At 43.9% G+C, this 16580-nt stretch overlaps 1 protein-coding gene across 1 annotated transcript in view; it reads right to left on the bottom strand.

The window, feature by feature from the left end:
* notch1b (notch receptor 1b) overlaps nucleotides 1–15640 on the bottom strand; it is a 41759-nt gene extending 26119 nt beyond the window's left edge. Inside the window, exons 1-4 of the mRNA XM_030737100.1 lie at nucleotides 15414–15640; nucleotides 14674–14755; nucleotides 1772–2031; nucleotides 1292–1630 (exon numbers count right to left, since the gene is read on the bottom strand). Of these exons, the coding sequence (XP_030592960.1) occupies nucleotides 1292–1630; nucleotides 1772–2031; nucleotides 14674–14755; nucleotides 15414–15471 (739 nt within the window). The 5' untranslated portion in view covers nucleotides 15472–15640. The remainder of the gene's footprint in view (nucleotides 1–1291; nucleotides 1631–1771; nucleotides 2032–14673; nucleotides 14756–15413) is intronic.
* Between the last annotated feature and the right edge of the window lie 940 nt (nucleotides 15641–16580).

Genomic DNA, 16580 nt, shown 5'->3' with positions numbered 1-16580 from the left:
CTGCATCTGACGCTTTGCGATGTAAGGCCTGGATGCTGCTGCTCGGCCATGAAGCTCTCCACACACTGTTCTTGGGCTAATCTGAAGGTCACGTGAAGTTTGGAGGTCTATAGTGACTGACTCTGCTGGAAGTTGGTGGTTGACTGCGGAATATTTGGTAGTGAGGAAATTTCACAACTGGACTTGTTGACGAGGACCACAGCAAGACACGCGAGTCTGTGACATCACTATCATGTGAAGAACAGAAATTAGTGAAACAAGAATTACACGATTTATCTGCCAGTTCCTAGTAGTGTGCGCCTTGAATTGTGCTTTGCAGGGTAATTATTTACTGAGGTGAATTCTCCGGCTGATAAATTAGCAAAGCAAAATGCCAACTGGTAATAAACTCAGGCAATCACAGATGATTTATCTGTCCAGTCACTGACCCTAAAGAGTCTCCACCCTGACTTACATGGACTTCTTTTTTTACTATTGTTTGGGTTTTCGTATGCACTGGTGTAAATCAATGATTAGTGCAAACATAGCTTTAATGTTATGTGTACAGGAAAAGAAGATTGATTTATAGTCGTGTTTGCAGGCTTTCAGTCTTCTACTTCCCCACATTCAGCATTTATTAGTATAAGGAGTAATTGTAAGAACAGAGTGTAAAATACGTGGGGCCCTCTTTAGTTATTTTTATGGAACAGACGAGGCTGCCAGTAAGATGGGATGGAAAGCTGCCGTACAAATTCTTTGCATGAATTTCTGAATTGAAAGGAAACAGAAAAAAAAACAAGGTGATATCAGTGTGTGTGGAGATGACGGGGTGGAGAGCAGGACTGGAGTCCCAGCAAGCACTGCTTCACTCCACCATGTGAAAAGGATGTTGTCCTTTGACCATTTCCTTACGATAAGCCCGGATGCTTTCCTGCTCTGCTTTGTTCACACACTGTACACACCAAAGTAGAAACACACACATGTACGCATACACAGGACACAACGTGCGCGGGGGTGGCCCGGCCTTAAATGACATCATCGCTTAATCAGCCACTAGCGGTGCTTATATTTAGGAATCACCTAACTGAGATTCACTTCAAAAATAATGATGGATCTGATCAATCTAATTGATTTCTCACCTTACCACACCTTCTTGAGCAAAATGCATTTATTCTTTTTTTCCTCTTTACAAAGAACTCCTAAATATAAACGCCTAGTAACAATATTTATATGACAGAAGAAAAGTGACTGCACAGCAAATCATCACATCATTTAAGACCTACTTTAATGCAGCTCCTTGATTTAATGTTACCTGGCACACAGGAACATTCGTAGCTCGTCTCTCCCTTCTGGACGCAGGTGCCTCCATTCTGGCAGGGTGACGGGTTGCAAGGCAAGTAGCGGCTCTCACAGTGCTTGCCTACGTACTCCAGTGGGCAGTGACATCGGTAGCCGCCGACCTCGTTGACGCAGGCCCCACCGTTCTTGCAGGGTGACGGATTTGCGTCGCACTCGTTGACGTCCTGTGCGCAGGTCTTTCCGGTGAAGAAGGGTGTGCAGGTACAGATGTACTGGGATTGGAAGACAGAGCACTGTCCACTGTTGGCACATGGATTAGAGGTGCACGGGTCGGCTCGTTCACACTGCTTACCTGAGAGCAGAAAAAAATTGAATATTGGAAAGATTAAACCAACCTTTACTTCTATTATTAAAAAAAATCTAGTTTCCTATCCATCAGATACAGTTTTACAATCAACCACTGGTTCAATGTCATACCACTGTTTTACTTTACCTAGCCATCCAGGTGGGCAGCGGCAAATGTACCCCTCGAGAGCGTCAAAATCACAAGTGCCTCCGTTGCGACAAAGTGAGCTGGTGCAGGGACTGATGTCAGTCTGGCAGCGGTGGTCTGTGAAGCCCGGTTTGCAGGTGCAGAGGAAGTCCACAGTGTTCCCTCTTAACATGGCACGGCATATGCCGCTGTTCGCGCACGGCGAGCTCGTGCACGGGTCAGGAAACTGGCACCTGCTTCCCAGGAATCCGTCACGGCACCTGGAAACAGCGAGGGGAGGGATTCTTTAGAGCTGGGTGCATTTATGAGAAAGATGAGAAACTTTTTTTTTTTTTTTCCAGTCAAATTTTTTAAAATTTGATGCGCAAGAGGTTTGTACATGAAGTATTGATATAAGCCGTGATGGGGACACTGGATCTCTCAGCTGCTGCTCTGCCAGCAATAATGAGATTGTGGAGATATTATATTCCAAAGCAGGGTGACCCCTGGATTACACTTTATCTTTAAAAAAGTCAATTCTTTTCTCAATTTTCTCCCCATAATATAAAAAATACTACTGAGTATTTTCCTGGTTATTGGCAGTGTGTTTGAAATTCTAGCATCATGAAACACATTGGCTCACATTTGAAATGTTTTTCCTGGACTGATATGAATTCAAATGATGCTGATAACTTCTGTAAAAGAGAGCATGTTCAAACCTTCACAATGGCAGTAAATAATTCTTAAACAAAAGATTATAAAACACTGTTATAGCATTTGTTCTCAAGCTGTAGTAATAAATATCTATTCTTTATTCATTATCCTCATTTAGTAATCTCTTTAAAAATAGTGGGAGCAAATGGAATTTCCAGAACACTATTTTTAACCATCCAGTCAAGAGTTCATAAATACAAATACAACTCTGAATGAGCAAGGGTCCCTTTCTGCGCACATAAATCATTTGCTTGGGTAATAACCTTTACCAGTGCAGCTGACTCTTAAAACAAGGTCCGCTTTTCTGCTTTTATAACACGGCAACACAGCCATGAGAAACTATGCTTTAAACAGGACATTCGTCTTTCTACTGTCACCCCCCGTGGACAATGTGTTCGAGGTTAGAGTGGTCTGGACAGAGAGGGGAGGGGGGCAAGCTCCTGTGATGTTTCTCACAGGTTGTTTCTGAGTCATAAACGCCGCTCGGACCCCAGCAAACAAGTTCCCAGAGAGAGAGAGAGCCGCTGATCACAGAGGCACATTCACACATTTACAATTACAACGAGAGGAGCTGAAAGCTTGTTCCCCGAGGACACGCACGGCTCAACAAAAGGGCCCCACACACACACCCACACACACACACACACACACACACACACATAGACAGACAGACAGACGGTGAGCGCATTTTTACACATGCATACACACAGACAGGAAGATTACATGCAGGAATGTTTCACAGCTGCATGCATGTCCACAGACAGACTGCTTCAGTCCAACTCTAAGTATAGCTAAAATGTTACTATTTACAGTTTAAACTGGATAAATTGTTGGCTGGAAGTGGAATCAGTGAAGTCGTTTTTTTTCTTGGTAAGGTAAACATGGTTTCCAGTGAAATTAAACCAGTTTAACCAGCCACACGTCTGTCTTTACCAAAAAATGACTGAGGTTTAATACCCAGCCCTTTTTTGCATCTCTAACTGACCCAGAAATCCAAGCAGTTCAGAGCCCTTAAAAGATTCAATCCTATGGCCAACGACACTGGTTGGCATGGGGCACAAAACAAAAATCTGTGGTATTTGGAAATCTTGTTCCTAATCTGTCCTTCCCAAAAGTGGAGACGCGCGAAGAGCAGCCATCATGGTGCTCTTCAGCAGCTCTCAGGACTGGAATCTGCTCGCTTTGACCCTTTTTGTCAGCACTCATTCATCCTGAGGACAAGGCAGCATCTATGCCACAGAGTTTGAGCCGCAAGCCAACATTATGGCAACTTCAAAGCACCGTGCCACCACCTCAGTGCTCGTTATTCCGTCCTCCCCAGGGAGGATTTGCTTGAGCATCAGATAAGAGGATGGGCAGGGGATGAAGCGGAAGACACTGCAGTGCAACTGCTGTCAAGACACATGAAAGATGTGAAAAGTAAAATTCCCCTACAGAGGAAAATTCAAGAATTCCAGAATTATTTTGCATTGTTGGGTTTTTTTATGCACCAGCAACGGTTTTCTTTGAATACTGTTGTTTCGCTCCCAGGCAAAAACTATTTTGCATAAAATCTGCTGACAGCAACATTAAAAAATCCAAATCACTTTCAAATACCTGAGCTGAGTCAGCCAGTCTGTTAGCCCTGAGGGGCTGACAGGACCATGTCCCCAAACATTCCCAGGGCATCCAGCCTGTCTGTGTGTGTGTGTGTGTGTGTGTGTGTGTGTGTGTGTGTGTGTGTGTGTGTGTGTGTGTGTGTGTGTGTGTGTGTGTGTGTGTGTGTGTGTGTGGCTGAGCTGTGGCCCCTGTGCAGGGACAGGCGTGTGTTTAGACAGGGTCTCCCCCTCAGGGGATTAGACAGCCTTAGGACTGTGTTAAAGAAAAGAAAACATCACATGCTGGGCTGCCAACTGCATCAACAGTAGCAGTGAGTGGTGGCATGTCACCAAGTCTAGAGCAGAGAGTGGCACCTTACGTGTTTGTCATTTAATCTCAGGGCCTTAATTAAAGTGGACCTACTCGTTCTATATTTTTATTCTTGAACTAGCAGAGTGCACTGCATGATTCATTCACAGTGAATCCTTATTTATCTTATACCAGGCCTGTGATTTGTTTGAAAGATGCTGGCTTTCTTCTGATTGGCTGCTTGTTAGGAACAAAAAATTTTAAACAGCAGGTGGGTGTGGCTTCTGTGATCGGAATCAGTGCTGTGTGCCTGAGATGACCATATTAGGGAGATCTGCTCTAACTGATGTCACACAGAGCCAAGAGTAGAAAAACTGTCTGAAGACCAAGCTTTTGACTCAAAGGAATTACTTGAACATATGCTGCAACAGTTTATATATGACTTGAAAAAAGAAGAAACATTATAGGTTTCCTTTAAGTAAAATGCTCCCCCAAAAGAGATTTTTGGCAGAGCCAGATTATCAAATCACCGGCATTGTAACAAAATTATATTTTTTTAAGCAGTTTTGTTGATTGAGAGTTACATGAATGGTCAATACAGCCATAGACTTCTTTGTTCTTGCATATGTGTGTAGACAACTCACAAAGTCTCCGTCTGAAGCAGGAGAAATGCTTGATCTGTCATGATTTGTAAATGAAACCATAATAAACTATACTGAAAACTTCTAACGTGTTTTTCAATTAATATTGAATGGTTACAAAGTACTTCAAAGTGTCCATGCAGCAGCCAATCAGATAAAACACCTCTACATTAAAACCCATTGACATTCTTCCACATAGGGCATCTCTATTTAATCCCACAGAAGACAGTGAAAGCATGTGTGTGTTGCAGGGAGTTGTGGTGCGTGGGTGGGGTGGGGTGTCGGCTGAGAGAAGGTTTGGCTGCTAGAAGGCCAGTCCAGTTAAGCCCCAGCGGTGGCGGGTGCTGAGGTCGTGAGGCGCCACACGAGCTTGCTGGAAAAAGGCCGCAGGGAGCAGGTGCGCATGTTAATGAGGAGACAGCAGCTGCTGCCCCGGCCAGTCACCCCCCCCCCCCCCCCCCCTCCTTTTTACCCCTTGTTTCCCATATCCCCAACCCTCAGCCTCCTTCCTCTGCATGGCACCCCATCTGACTACTGTCCTCAAGCACTAAGAGAGATAGACACATGTATTATGTTATGATTTACTCATTTTTTAACTAATTTTTGTCTTCAAATGTATCTATTGAGTAACACTGTAAAATTTTTAAATAGTAATTAAAAAATGAAGTTAAACCACATTTTAGGACTTGAGTAAGCTTAGATATTATCTTGAATTGGCCATTTTTTTAAAGTGTTGGTATCTGAATGGGTGCCCCCCCCCTCCAAATACTTAGCAGTAAAAATGAGGAATGAGAGAGAGCGAAGGATGAGTGGGCTCATTGTTTTTCCTCCCCATTCAGAGCTGACCACAGGCTGGGGGTATTCAGCTGTTAGACCTCCTCTTTCCTCTCCCTTCCCTCCTCTTTCTCCCACTCTGCCTCCCAAAAAAAAAGAAAAAACCCCTTTCTCCGCATCGTCCTTCCACTATATATGGCTCACTCCTGATTTTTTTTCTCCCACTTCCTCTGTTCAAAGCTGTATGGTTACTGGCATCCACCCGCTCCCCTCTGTGCACCTTCTTTCCCTCCAAAACCCCTACCCCACCACCCCCACCCCTTTTCTCCTAAACCCCGTCTTTTCATATGTAAGACAGCACAGTCAGATTTATAACTCTCATCTGCCCGATGCTCATCCTCCCAAAAGTTTCTTCTGAGCTACTCCAAGCTGCTCTGTAACTTTTTTGTGGCCTGCAATGTAGGAGGCCAAGTGTAAGGCAAAAGAAAAGCTCAAAATCCAAAACACACACACACACAAGCACAGGGACAAACAAAGACGTCTGAGAGAAAGGAAACTGGAACTGGTTTGGTTTGGTTTTCAAGGAGAGAAAGGCAGAGAGGAGGCAGAAGGAATTTTCTGGTGTTTACTCTAAAGAGTCTCCTGTCCTGATTCTTTAAGCTGAGAAACCTCAGCAGGTTTGCTGGCAGGTTCCCTTCGTGGCTCTTAGAAAAGAATTTCACCAGCTTTGAAACCAGTTTCTGCCCTCGCCCTGCGTCTCACACCAGGGCCTAAAAGACAAACAGACAGAGCCCCTGCACCCTTACCTCAGAGCACGTGGACACACTATGCAAACACACTCTGGCTGGGATGCTAGCATTAAGTCAACTGTAGCACACGTTCGACAAAGAATGTTAACAGTTTGCTCTTTAACTTGGCGATAGCCTGTCAAGTACACACTCAGCACAAAACAGCTTTTACAGGCATCGATTTTAACTGCCTCGATAAGAGCGCAAACGTATGAAATAGGCGAGTAAGACAAAAGATATTCAACAGCTCTTTTATCAAATCTTAGCTGTGTTCAAAACAAACAGAGCAAAGCAGCTGCTTCAACAAGTGAAATCTGCCTGGCCCTGGGAGGAGGATAATCTCAACAGCAGCAGGTAAACTGGGCTGCTAGAAAGGTAAATAAAGAAGACATGAAAAGTGGAGCACAAATCAGAAGCTGAGCAAATATCAGGTGTTTGGGAGGTATCGCCTAACTGCAGCACAGCAGTGGAATTATCTCTGTGGTAAGGCTGATACTGTTATTATCTTTTCTGTCATCCCTGCCCAGTAGCCCTCATTGTTCTCCTCGGCGCTCGCTCCCGGGCCGTCTCCTCTTCAGTCGCTGCCGCTGTAGCCCGTGGCAACAGGTCTGCACCACTGATGGGATGCATAACAGGGCCGGGCAGCAGCTCGAGCCTGCAGCAGATGTTGTGGTGACATCTGACCCTCAGCCAGGCGTCACTCTAAAGGGGTTTCCCTCAGTGCCGAGCCAATCTGCCATCTGCCATCTTTCTGAGGTCACACACATATGGGAGCATGTAATATGTAGGCTACACAAGCGCTGTATACAAATAACAACCTGGAATAAGTAAACAGATTTTGGCAGCTGTATGGGCCTCACTTACTTTGCTTTTTAAGCAGCTTAGTGAATTAGGTTGTGTATTTATTTAATTACTGTGTCGTGTAAAGCTCTGTGAGAAGCAGATCACTGTCTGGTTCCATTTCCACAAACAACACGATTAGGAATATTTGAGGATAAATCTTTGTTTTTCTTAATCTGCCGATTATTAAAAAACACCTGTCTCATTTTCCCGAGGTGAGATATTTAAACACATAACCTCTTTTACTGCTTATCGACCCAGGGTGGGGTTGGAGCCTGTCCAGGCTGACGCTGGGTGCCAGTCCATGAAGGGGCTGTGAAGACAACTTATCAATCAGTAGAAGAAGAATTTGTTACAAAAGTTACAAAAAGTCAAAAATTGGCACAATCTAATAAAAAAAAGTTAATATATTTAAGGTTAACATCCACAAAAATGTGCAGAACGTGGTTATGCATCATTTTTGTCAAGTGTTTATGTGTCAGTTTGGTCTGACACAGCCTACACACAACTGCTCATTTTCTGATGAATATGCATCAAAGTATTGCAGAACAACACCTGTTAGCAGGATCGTTTAACCCACTCATATTTCTAGTGCTGACTAGCAAGCAGCAAGGTAATTGACGTACTACATCCCCACATTATTCAGGCTTTAATCAGCCAACTTCCAAGTGAAAATGCCTGCGTGACGTACGTCTGCGCACACGTGAGAACAGATCAAAATCCTGTCCGGTGAGTTCACGGGGAGCGATTGGCTGTCATGTGTCCTGCCACCTGCCCTAAACCAAACTGAGTATTTCCAGTGGTGAGAGCGTGTCTGAAGTGGACGATCCCCTGATGTGTGCTACATGTGAGAAAGGACCACTGGAGACGCTGCCCTGTCATGTCTCTCCCAGTTCCTTTAACTATTGGTTTCCTCTTCCAAATAAGTTTAGAGTCAAATTATGTTGTACCTCTGACTCCCCCCTCCCCTCATCTCTCCTGTCTCCCCACCACCTAATCTCATTTCCTGGCTGTTTGGTGCTGTGTCTGGTCTAAGTCCCCTTTAGTCTCGTCTGATCTGTTTTAGTAGCACTGCCCAGGGGTGAGGGGGGCTCTCTCCCCTCCTTTCCTCCACACTTACCTCTCCTTCTCCCTCTCCTGTGTTTTCCCAGCACCCTGCATAGCAGCAAATACCTCTTCAACACATGCATTCGGCTTCAATCTCACAAATATAAATAGCTCTTCACTAAAACCAAACCTGGCACAAAAACCAGGCTTGTTGTTTGTTGTGGAAGTGAAACCAAAGTTACCATGAAATCCCAACTGGCTGCAGAAATTACAGGGGGAAGCGCTTCCACTTCTTGCCCTCTCTTTACGTTCATCCTTCTTTTCTTTCCTCTCTAATCGTACAGGAGAGCTGACCTGGCCAGCCCACATCTGGCAGCCTTCATTAGAGACCCTGTTTATTTGGGAGCACTATAGCCCATGGGAAAAAACCAGCTCCCCTTTGGACACAACACTAAGAGTGTGTGTGTGTGTGTGTGTGTGTGTGTGTGTGTGTGTGTGTGTGTGTGTGTGTGTGTGTGTGTGTGTGTGATTGTGTGCATGTCGTGAGAGTCATAGCAGCTCTAATGACTTCCCTCTTTACGAGGCTGGGAACCACTTAAAGGCTTCACGGGTGTCTGAAGGTGTAACTGACGGAGCAACAGGATCTTCAGGATGTTACTTCATGGGTGAACCAGAGCACGAAAAAATGTCCGTCATGTACATTGCTGTTAAACTGCTGGCTGTTAAAACCAACACTGCATTTGTAGACAGCCAAAACTCCTCCAAGAGGGTGAAATGACGGAAAAAGTTTCTACTGTTCAAGACGACCCAGACAGGGATATTTTTTCCTGCCTCTTTCTTACATTGTAGAGAGAGAGAGCTCTCTGCGAGGGGTCATCAGGTTGATTTAAGAAAGCTGTCACTGTTTATGCTTCAAATAAACAAAAAGTAGCTTTAGGCTTTTACTACTCTGCCAAGTTTCTCCTATCAAGGCTGTTATTTTAATACTGGAGGCAGTGGTAAAATGATGATCATCAGGCCATTTCTGCAGTCATAAGGCATAAGGCAGGGTATGTAATAGGCACGCCGGTCCACCACGTTGATGTCACGCTTTGCCTGTCCTTGGTGTGAAATTGACAAACTACTACATGCTTAAGTTGCAGCACCAGCAGAGGGCGGTAATTTATTTAAAGCCAAATTGCTACCACCTTTTTCGTGATTAGCAGACATTTCAATGATACTACACTACCAAGACAATAGGTGTAGGAGACCAAATAAATACATATCAGCCATCTAGATTATTCGCTTTAAATAAAATATGGCCTCCTGCTGGTACGGCAACGTAAACATACAACTTGCATGCGTGTCCATTTCATGCCCAGGACAGGCACACGGTGGACCAGCGTTGCCGTGATACTGTTATTTCTAAACGTACGTGCAACAATAACCACCGAGATTAAACCTACTGACGGTTGAAGTGAAGTCATTAATTCACCGCAGTGCAATATTCTGCTGTAAACAGCAAGGGCTGCACCTGCAGTGCACCCTCCCACACTGCAATACCATTAATGAGAGGCGAAGAATGCAACAAGGTGCCCAAAGATGTGCCCAGCAGGAGGCCCCATCATACGACACACAGGACCCAAAGGATGCACTTCTGAGATCCCGATGGCAGTCATAAAAAAAAAACCCCTCCAGAAGTCATGTGTCTGTGCTCTAAGGTATTGTGCTGGCATGAGGGGGAAATACAGAATATTTGGTTTCAATGCTGTGGCTGATTAACATTTATTTGTAATGAGAATCGTCACATTTCAATCTTTAAGTATTCAGCGTTAGAATTTCAGTTGTAACTCCAAGAATGAATACCAATTTAATTCACCTCCACACACCCCCTCAGGGTCCCTACAGAATAAAAAACAATTTTCTTTAGTGTAATAAAAACCAAAGTTAGATTAGATATAGTAAATTTATTGAATTTGCAGCACTCACATGGAGCACAGACCTTTCTAAAAAAAAGTTAACGCTCCATTTTGGCCACTCCCAAAATGGAGTTTTTAACCCTTGAGGTAAATTGTCATTTTTTTTTTTACCCTTATGTAACAGGCACCCATGTCAGTCCTACAGTCTGCATTATTATTTATCTGAATAAACTGCTCTGTTTCACGTCAAAGGCATCATGCCTCATTCTCTTAATTATCCTGTGAGTGAGTCTGAATCAGGCGGTGAGAGTGACTGAAAACTAAAAGCACACCTGGCAGACAAAGTCATGTTTGTATGTGAAGCTGAATGGGCAAAACCACAAGTAATCATGGGTATTATGGAGCATGCTGCTGTGTGGGAGAGTGCGTGTCCCTCCTAGTTATCATACTACAACCCACAGACAGGTGGTCTGGCGGAAGGAAAATAAAAGAAATGAGGAAGTGTGGTTTGGAGTGTGCAAAGCGTCTTTGTCTCCCTCTCTCTCTCTCTCTCTCACACACACACACACACACACACACACACACACACACACACACAGTGACTGTCAGTCCTCTCAGCCTGTGATCAAAGTTTATGTGATTTGTCTTGGCATATGCCAAGCAGGGAGGCTCAAATATCACTAATCCTCAGCACCGAGTTTCCCCACCACCAACTCGCTTCAGTCAGCCAGAGCTCTCCTCTCACCAGGTGGACTCTCGCCAAAGGGAACCTAACACTGGCAGCAGTGGCCATATAAAAGGCTTGCACTATGTGCTTCTCGTTGTCTGATGATATGATCAGATACGGCACCTTTTCTTCCCTTGGGCCACTCAGAGGCTGTTTCCTGACTCTGAATAGAGGTGCGGGGGGGGGGGGGGTGGAAAGCATGTGGGGGGAGGCTGAGATAGACTCATCTGAAGGGAGCAAACAGAGGTGCCATTGAAGAATGCCCAGAACCGGAGAGACAAGGGCTCACTTTCATTGAAGGTGGATCTAATACTGTAGCAGTCGCACATACCAGCAAGGAATTAACGACTGGCTGTTATCTGAGGCAACGCTCGCTTAAAATACCGACAAATCATCAGATCCTAACAGCAGGATTAAAGCTCTCACATTTTCAGATCAGTTAAAGCAGCGGGTGTGGCTGTTTAATGTTGCTGTAAGCACAGGTGTGTCAGACAGGTGTGCACTCAATGATAAATTAGAAATAAACGGCTTTTAAATTTGCCCATTTTGGAGGGAATTTCCAACCAGAGTCCGAAAATGGGAAACTTTATACACGGCTCTAAAGCTGAGACTAGAACTTCATTTTTGGGAACAAACATACAAACAGCTAAGTCAGTTACAAAGACTGTGTCATGCAGTGGAAAGTTGCAAATGGATCATAACGGGGGACGTTTTTGTCATGCTGGTATGACAAGATGAAGATTTTAGCTTGGAAAAAAAAAAGCTGCGCTGAATGTTGTAGGAGCTCCAAAATTGTAATGCAGCAGTATCACAGTTACCATATTTCCTCAAATAAATAAATAATGAGGATGGATGTTTTACAGGGTTCAAACTGGCACATTAGTGACATGTAACCTACCCATTAACTCGGTCATTTGTGTATGATATGGAGGCAAACATTTCATAATGAAATCTGTTAAGATACGAATTGTTTCTGTCCCCTTAAATACTTGAGGACTTTTAATTTAAATTGCTTCCTTGTATAAACTGCACAATTTAGCTACAAAATGACCAGTAACAGCCACCAGACAAAGGGAGTTAAAGTCTGCTTCAAACAAAGGCCCTCTGCCTACTGCAGCTGAAGTTGAGGATATCACTATGTCTACAATATTCATCTGGCCAAACTCCTCTCCTTCACCTATTATGCCTTCTTAAACCCTTACAACAGCTCACCGCTTCATGCTGATATCAACAGGCTTTCAGCTGCATTTTTTTTTTTATCACTTCGACCAGCTGACGCTGAAAGTATGTGATCTCTCAGCAGCATCCTTCCTCGCCCCTGTCCCGGCCCAACATCTCTCATCTCTCAGAAAAGAGAGGAACTCTGCTGCAAGCCGCTTTGATTCTGGCCATTGTGCCACTGGAATCTGTGAGTTATTTTTCCTACTCTGGATTGGCTCAGCTCTGTCACTGCCTCCTGCCGCTGCCAAGCCTCCACAGTAAATGAGAGGCCTCTTGGAAGCTCTCTGGAGATAAACTTCACTCAGGATGTCGTTGGGCCAGGCCAGATATGAGGATGAGATGGTATTTATGGCATGGCATGTCAAGTAGGCATCTTTGACAAACTATGTAAAACTGAACAATCCAATGGCACTTACTTGACCTCAACATAACATTCGAGCTGAAGAGTGACAGCTAACTGGCTGAGGCGAAACCAGATTGTAATTCTGACAAGCATGAAGAAAAACAGAGTGTTGTGAACATTTAATATTCTTAAAAAAACAAAAAAAAGACATTTAGAGGTACATTAAAGGACACCTTGAACTGCTACACAGTTGCAGTTGCACAAAGTTCTGTGTCCAAGTTTTAGAACTTGAAAAGAGATGAAAAATTCAGGCTGTTATATTCTTTTAGACTTTTAGTTCCCAGTATTAGGCAGGCCAAATCACGGGATTGTACACTGCATGATGCAACCAACAGCATTGTTCCTTGAACTCTTTTTAAAACAGGATGCTGCACGTAACACAGTGTTTCCCCTAAAAAATGGGAGTCTCTTACTCTACTCAAGCTTCCCCAAAACCTTCAAACACAGTACTGAATGCTAAGTACTCAACCAGGTTAATTTGCTGAAGCTGATCTTCAAAAGTAACCGGCGTGCTTCTTGTTTCCGTCTCCAGCTTCAAAACTCATAGAGAGGTTCACTGATGCTGCTGCTCTTTATACATGAACCCCGTTCTCCAAGACTGATGACTTCCATAGTAAGTGTGTGGATGCAGTCAGTGCCTCAGCTCTTGTAAAAGCAGCACAGCTGGAAGTATCGTGACACGAACAGCGAGAAATAATTGCAACCAGGTGGATCCTGTTTGAAGCTTAGAGTAAAAATAGGTAATGTACGCTATTTTTAATCAGTTAAATTGCAAAGTAATAATTTCCACTCAAAGGTGAGGAACTGCACACGTTTATAATCTTGACAACTTTCTCAGTGAATTCCTCAATCACAGAAAATCTCGTAAAATAAACGCAAGCAAAACAACAAGCCCAGAGTTACCCTTCACAAGAGACCGAATCCGAACAGTTACTGTTTTATTGTCTGTTTTATGTCTATTTAGACAGTCTGCCTAACCTCGGAGAACCTTTGAACTTTTTTTTGGCCCTCTGGTGGCGTGGTGACAACTAACACAATGAGGGAGAAACACTGAAACACACAAAGGCACACTAAACCTCGTGTGCCCGCTCAAACCTTTTCAAAACCGCGACGATGCCCATCTCCATGTTTAATTGGAGAAGTCTGAGAGGGAAGACAGTGCAGGGGCACAATGATTGCATTGTGGCCCAGTGAGGAGGTGGGGAAGGTGGGGTGGGATTGGGTGGGGGTGAATACACAACAAGACCAAATTAAGATGTGGCAAAAGGCCAAGATGGCTGCCAAGGTCTTTCAGTCCCAAAGCTGTGACCTAGCCAGCCCAATCATTCGGTGGTCACCAGTCTTTGCGACTGTACGGTGACACTGGCTGATGCCAGGGTGGAAACAGAGCCAAGGAAGGTTAATGTTGTGGGAGTATGCAAAGTGAAAACATCTCAAAACACGAACCTATGCAGACAAAACGCAGAACTTGTCTCCATTTCTAGCAGGTTAAAAAACCTCTAGCCTCTGCCATCTGTCCAGGGGACTGAGAGAGAGAGAGAGAGAGAGCACTGAGGGCCACTGAGGAGGGGACAAAATCCCAGGAGAGAGGAGGGGGTGGTAGGAGGATAAGGTCTGAGGGTCTCTCTGGGAAGCCTCACCCAGATTAGTCACACAGAATTAATCGCAGGAGAGAACAATGGTCGCCGAGCTTCTGGCAAACCCAGCTGTCGCTTCATGAAAGAAAAGAAAAACAAGATTTAGGGCTGCGAGAGTTTGGCTGCAGAGTGGAGAGTGCGGTGGCAGTAACACACACACTCTCTCTCTCACAGGGTGACCCCTGTCCTCATCAATGTCCACTCAGTTTCTGTCTCAGCTCGCTGGCCGTTTGCCTCCCAGATAGAGCAACAAAGAAAAAAAAAATCTAGATTCCACAATCCCACATCTCTACTGTGCAGATGTTTCTTCCTATTAAAAAAAGATAAATGCAGATGTTGAACTTACTTGCACTCTTCATTGCCATCTAGAGTTGGCTGACATCTCCCCTGGTTCAAACATGACTCCGCCTGCTTGGAGCATCTTAGACCTGCAAATGGAAAGTTTTAATACTTGCGTACTTTGCTCAAACTCCTCCGAAATCAGAGGTTATTTACTCTACAAAAATCACTCGGCGTGATGCAGCAGGGTCAGCTGTCGCTCTCCATAAAAGTGAAGTCTAAGTGTGAATCTTATTGTGGTTTGGCAGTGGCATACCTTTCTTCGAAGCTGTCCTAAAAAGACTGTGGCATTTTGGAGAATAACACAGCTTTGCAATATTATAATTTAAACACACACACACACGCAGTCACAGTTCCCAGTTCAAAGGCATGCGTTTACACACTAGTGAGAAAAAGTTAAGTGTTTGCCGGGCAAGTGCTCAAGAGCTGCCTGCTGAGCAAAAAATGCACAAACTGATCCAGGAGAGCGGTCGGTAGGTGAAACAGCGTTTATGATAATAAAGCCAACAGGTGCAAAAACGAATAAATCATAAAAGTTAACATGATGACTGTTAATTAGCAGAGGAAACCGCACAGAAAGAAATAAAACTGGGAAAATGCTGTTCTTAAGTTTCGGTTTAAAAAGTGAGCGCAATAAGATTAAAGCAGACTCTTTTGCACCCTTTAGAGAGAAATTGTACATAAAAAGTTACTTTCCCCCCTTAAACTTTCCGAAAACTACCACCGAGAGATTCCCCCGCCACTCACCTCGTGTTCCTCCGATCAGCGACAACAAGAAAGTTAGTTTGACAAACAAAATATGCATTCCTTCTGGTTTGAAATGATTGTACAAATCCACGTGGGTTTTTTCATAGATCCGATAATGTGTCTTCCTCTTCGACAGGGAAAATACAAGAACTATTTCAGTTCATCCTTGAGTAAGATCCACAGAGAGAGTGAAAAACAAACAAACTCCGAGCATGAGATGTTGTCACTTCGGGTCCCGAGTTGGAAATGATCTGATCTCCATCCGCCGCTCCGCACCGAGGGGCGTTTTTCTTCCACGGACACATTAACAATCACTCAGTTGGTCCCCAGACAGGCGCAAGCTGCACAGCGTGATAAAGTGACAGTAGGGAACTTTGTTTGTGCTTCCCCCGAGCGGTTTTCCCACGTAGTAAGTGGTTAATTAACACTTCTGGATCATTAGTCCGGCAGATTACATCAAATACTGACCATGAGTGTTAAAATAAACTGTTGTTGGTCGTTTAAATTTTTTTATTTTTTTTTTAAAGAGACTGAACGGTAATGCAGCTGATCTATACATTGTTAAGTCTCTAATTAGCTTGATTAAAGGCATTTACAAGGAAAATAAAACCGTTGGCTCTGACTGGCGTTGATTGTTTTGGTTGCTTCAGTGTTTTTATGCCAACATAACAGCTAAAGACCCCTAAAATCTTTTAAAGCGGGTCTTGAGGTTAACACTTTTAGTTAAACAACAGTTTAATCACAGCATGACCGTGCTAATACATTCAGCAGGCTAATTTACTTTCACTGTAAAACACACAAACTCAGGGGAATTCACATAAACTTTATTAGTTAACGTAACGCAAATATTTCAAATGCAAGTATTTCTGACTTGAAGGCTTTTAATTTGAAAAGGTTGTGCAGTTCAGGGTTGAGTCACTGTACTCTCACATTTTTGAAAAAATATGCTGCTTTTTACTCAGTTCACTTTCATCAGACAGCTTTCATCGCTGCTCTGAAACAGATTTCACACAGTCCAAAGCACATCAAGTGATGATGCATGTTTATAGATTAAAATTGCCTACAGTTGTACACAAGCTGCTTATACATGGTAATAATATAATAGCATACTGGTACGCTCAAGATGTAACTGAATGTTACAGTTTAAACTTAAACAGCCAACTTTGC

Source organism: Archocentrus centrarchus, chromosome 9, assembly GCF_007364275.1.
Source record: "Archocentrus centrarchus isolate MPI-CPG fArcCen1 chromosome 9, fArcCen1, whole genome shotgun sequence".
NCBI classification, from domain to species: Eukaryota; Metazoa; Chordata; class Actinopteri; order Cichliformes; family Cichlidae; genus Archocentrus; species Archocentrus centrarchus.
This window is presented reverse-complemented; position numbering and strand designations above follow the sequence as displayed.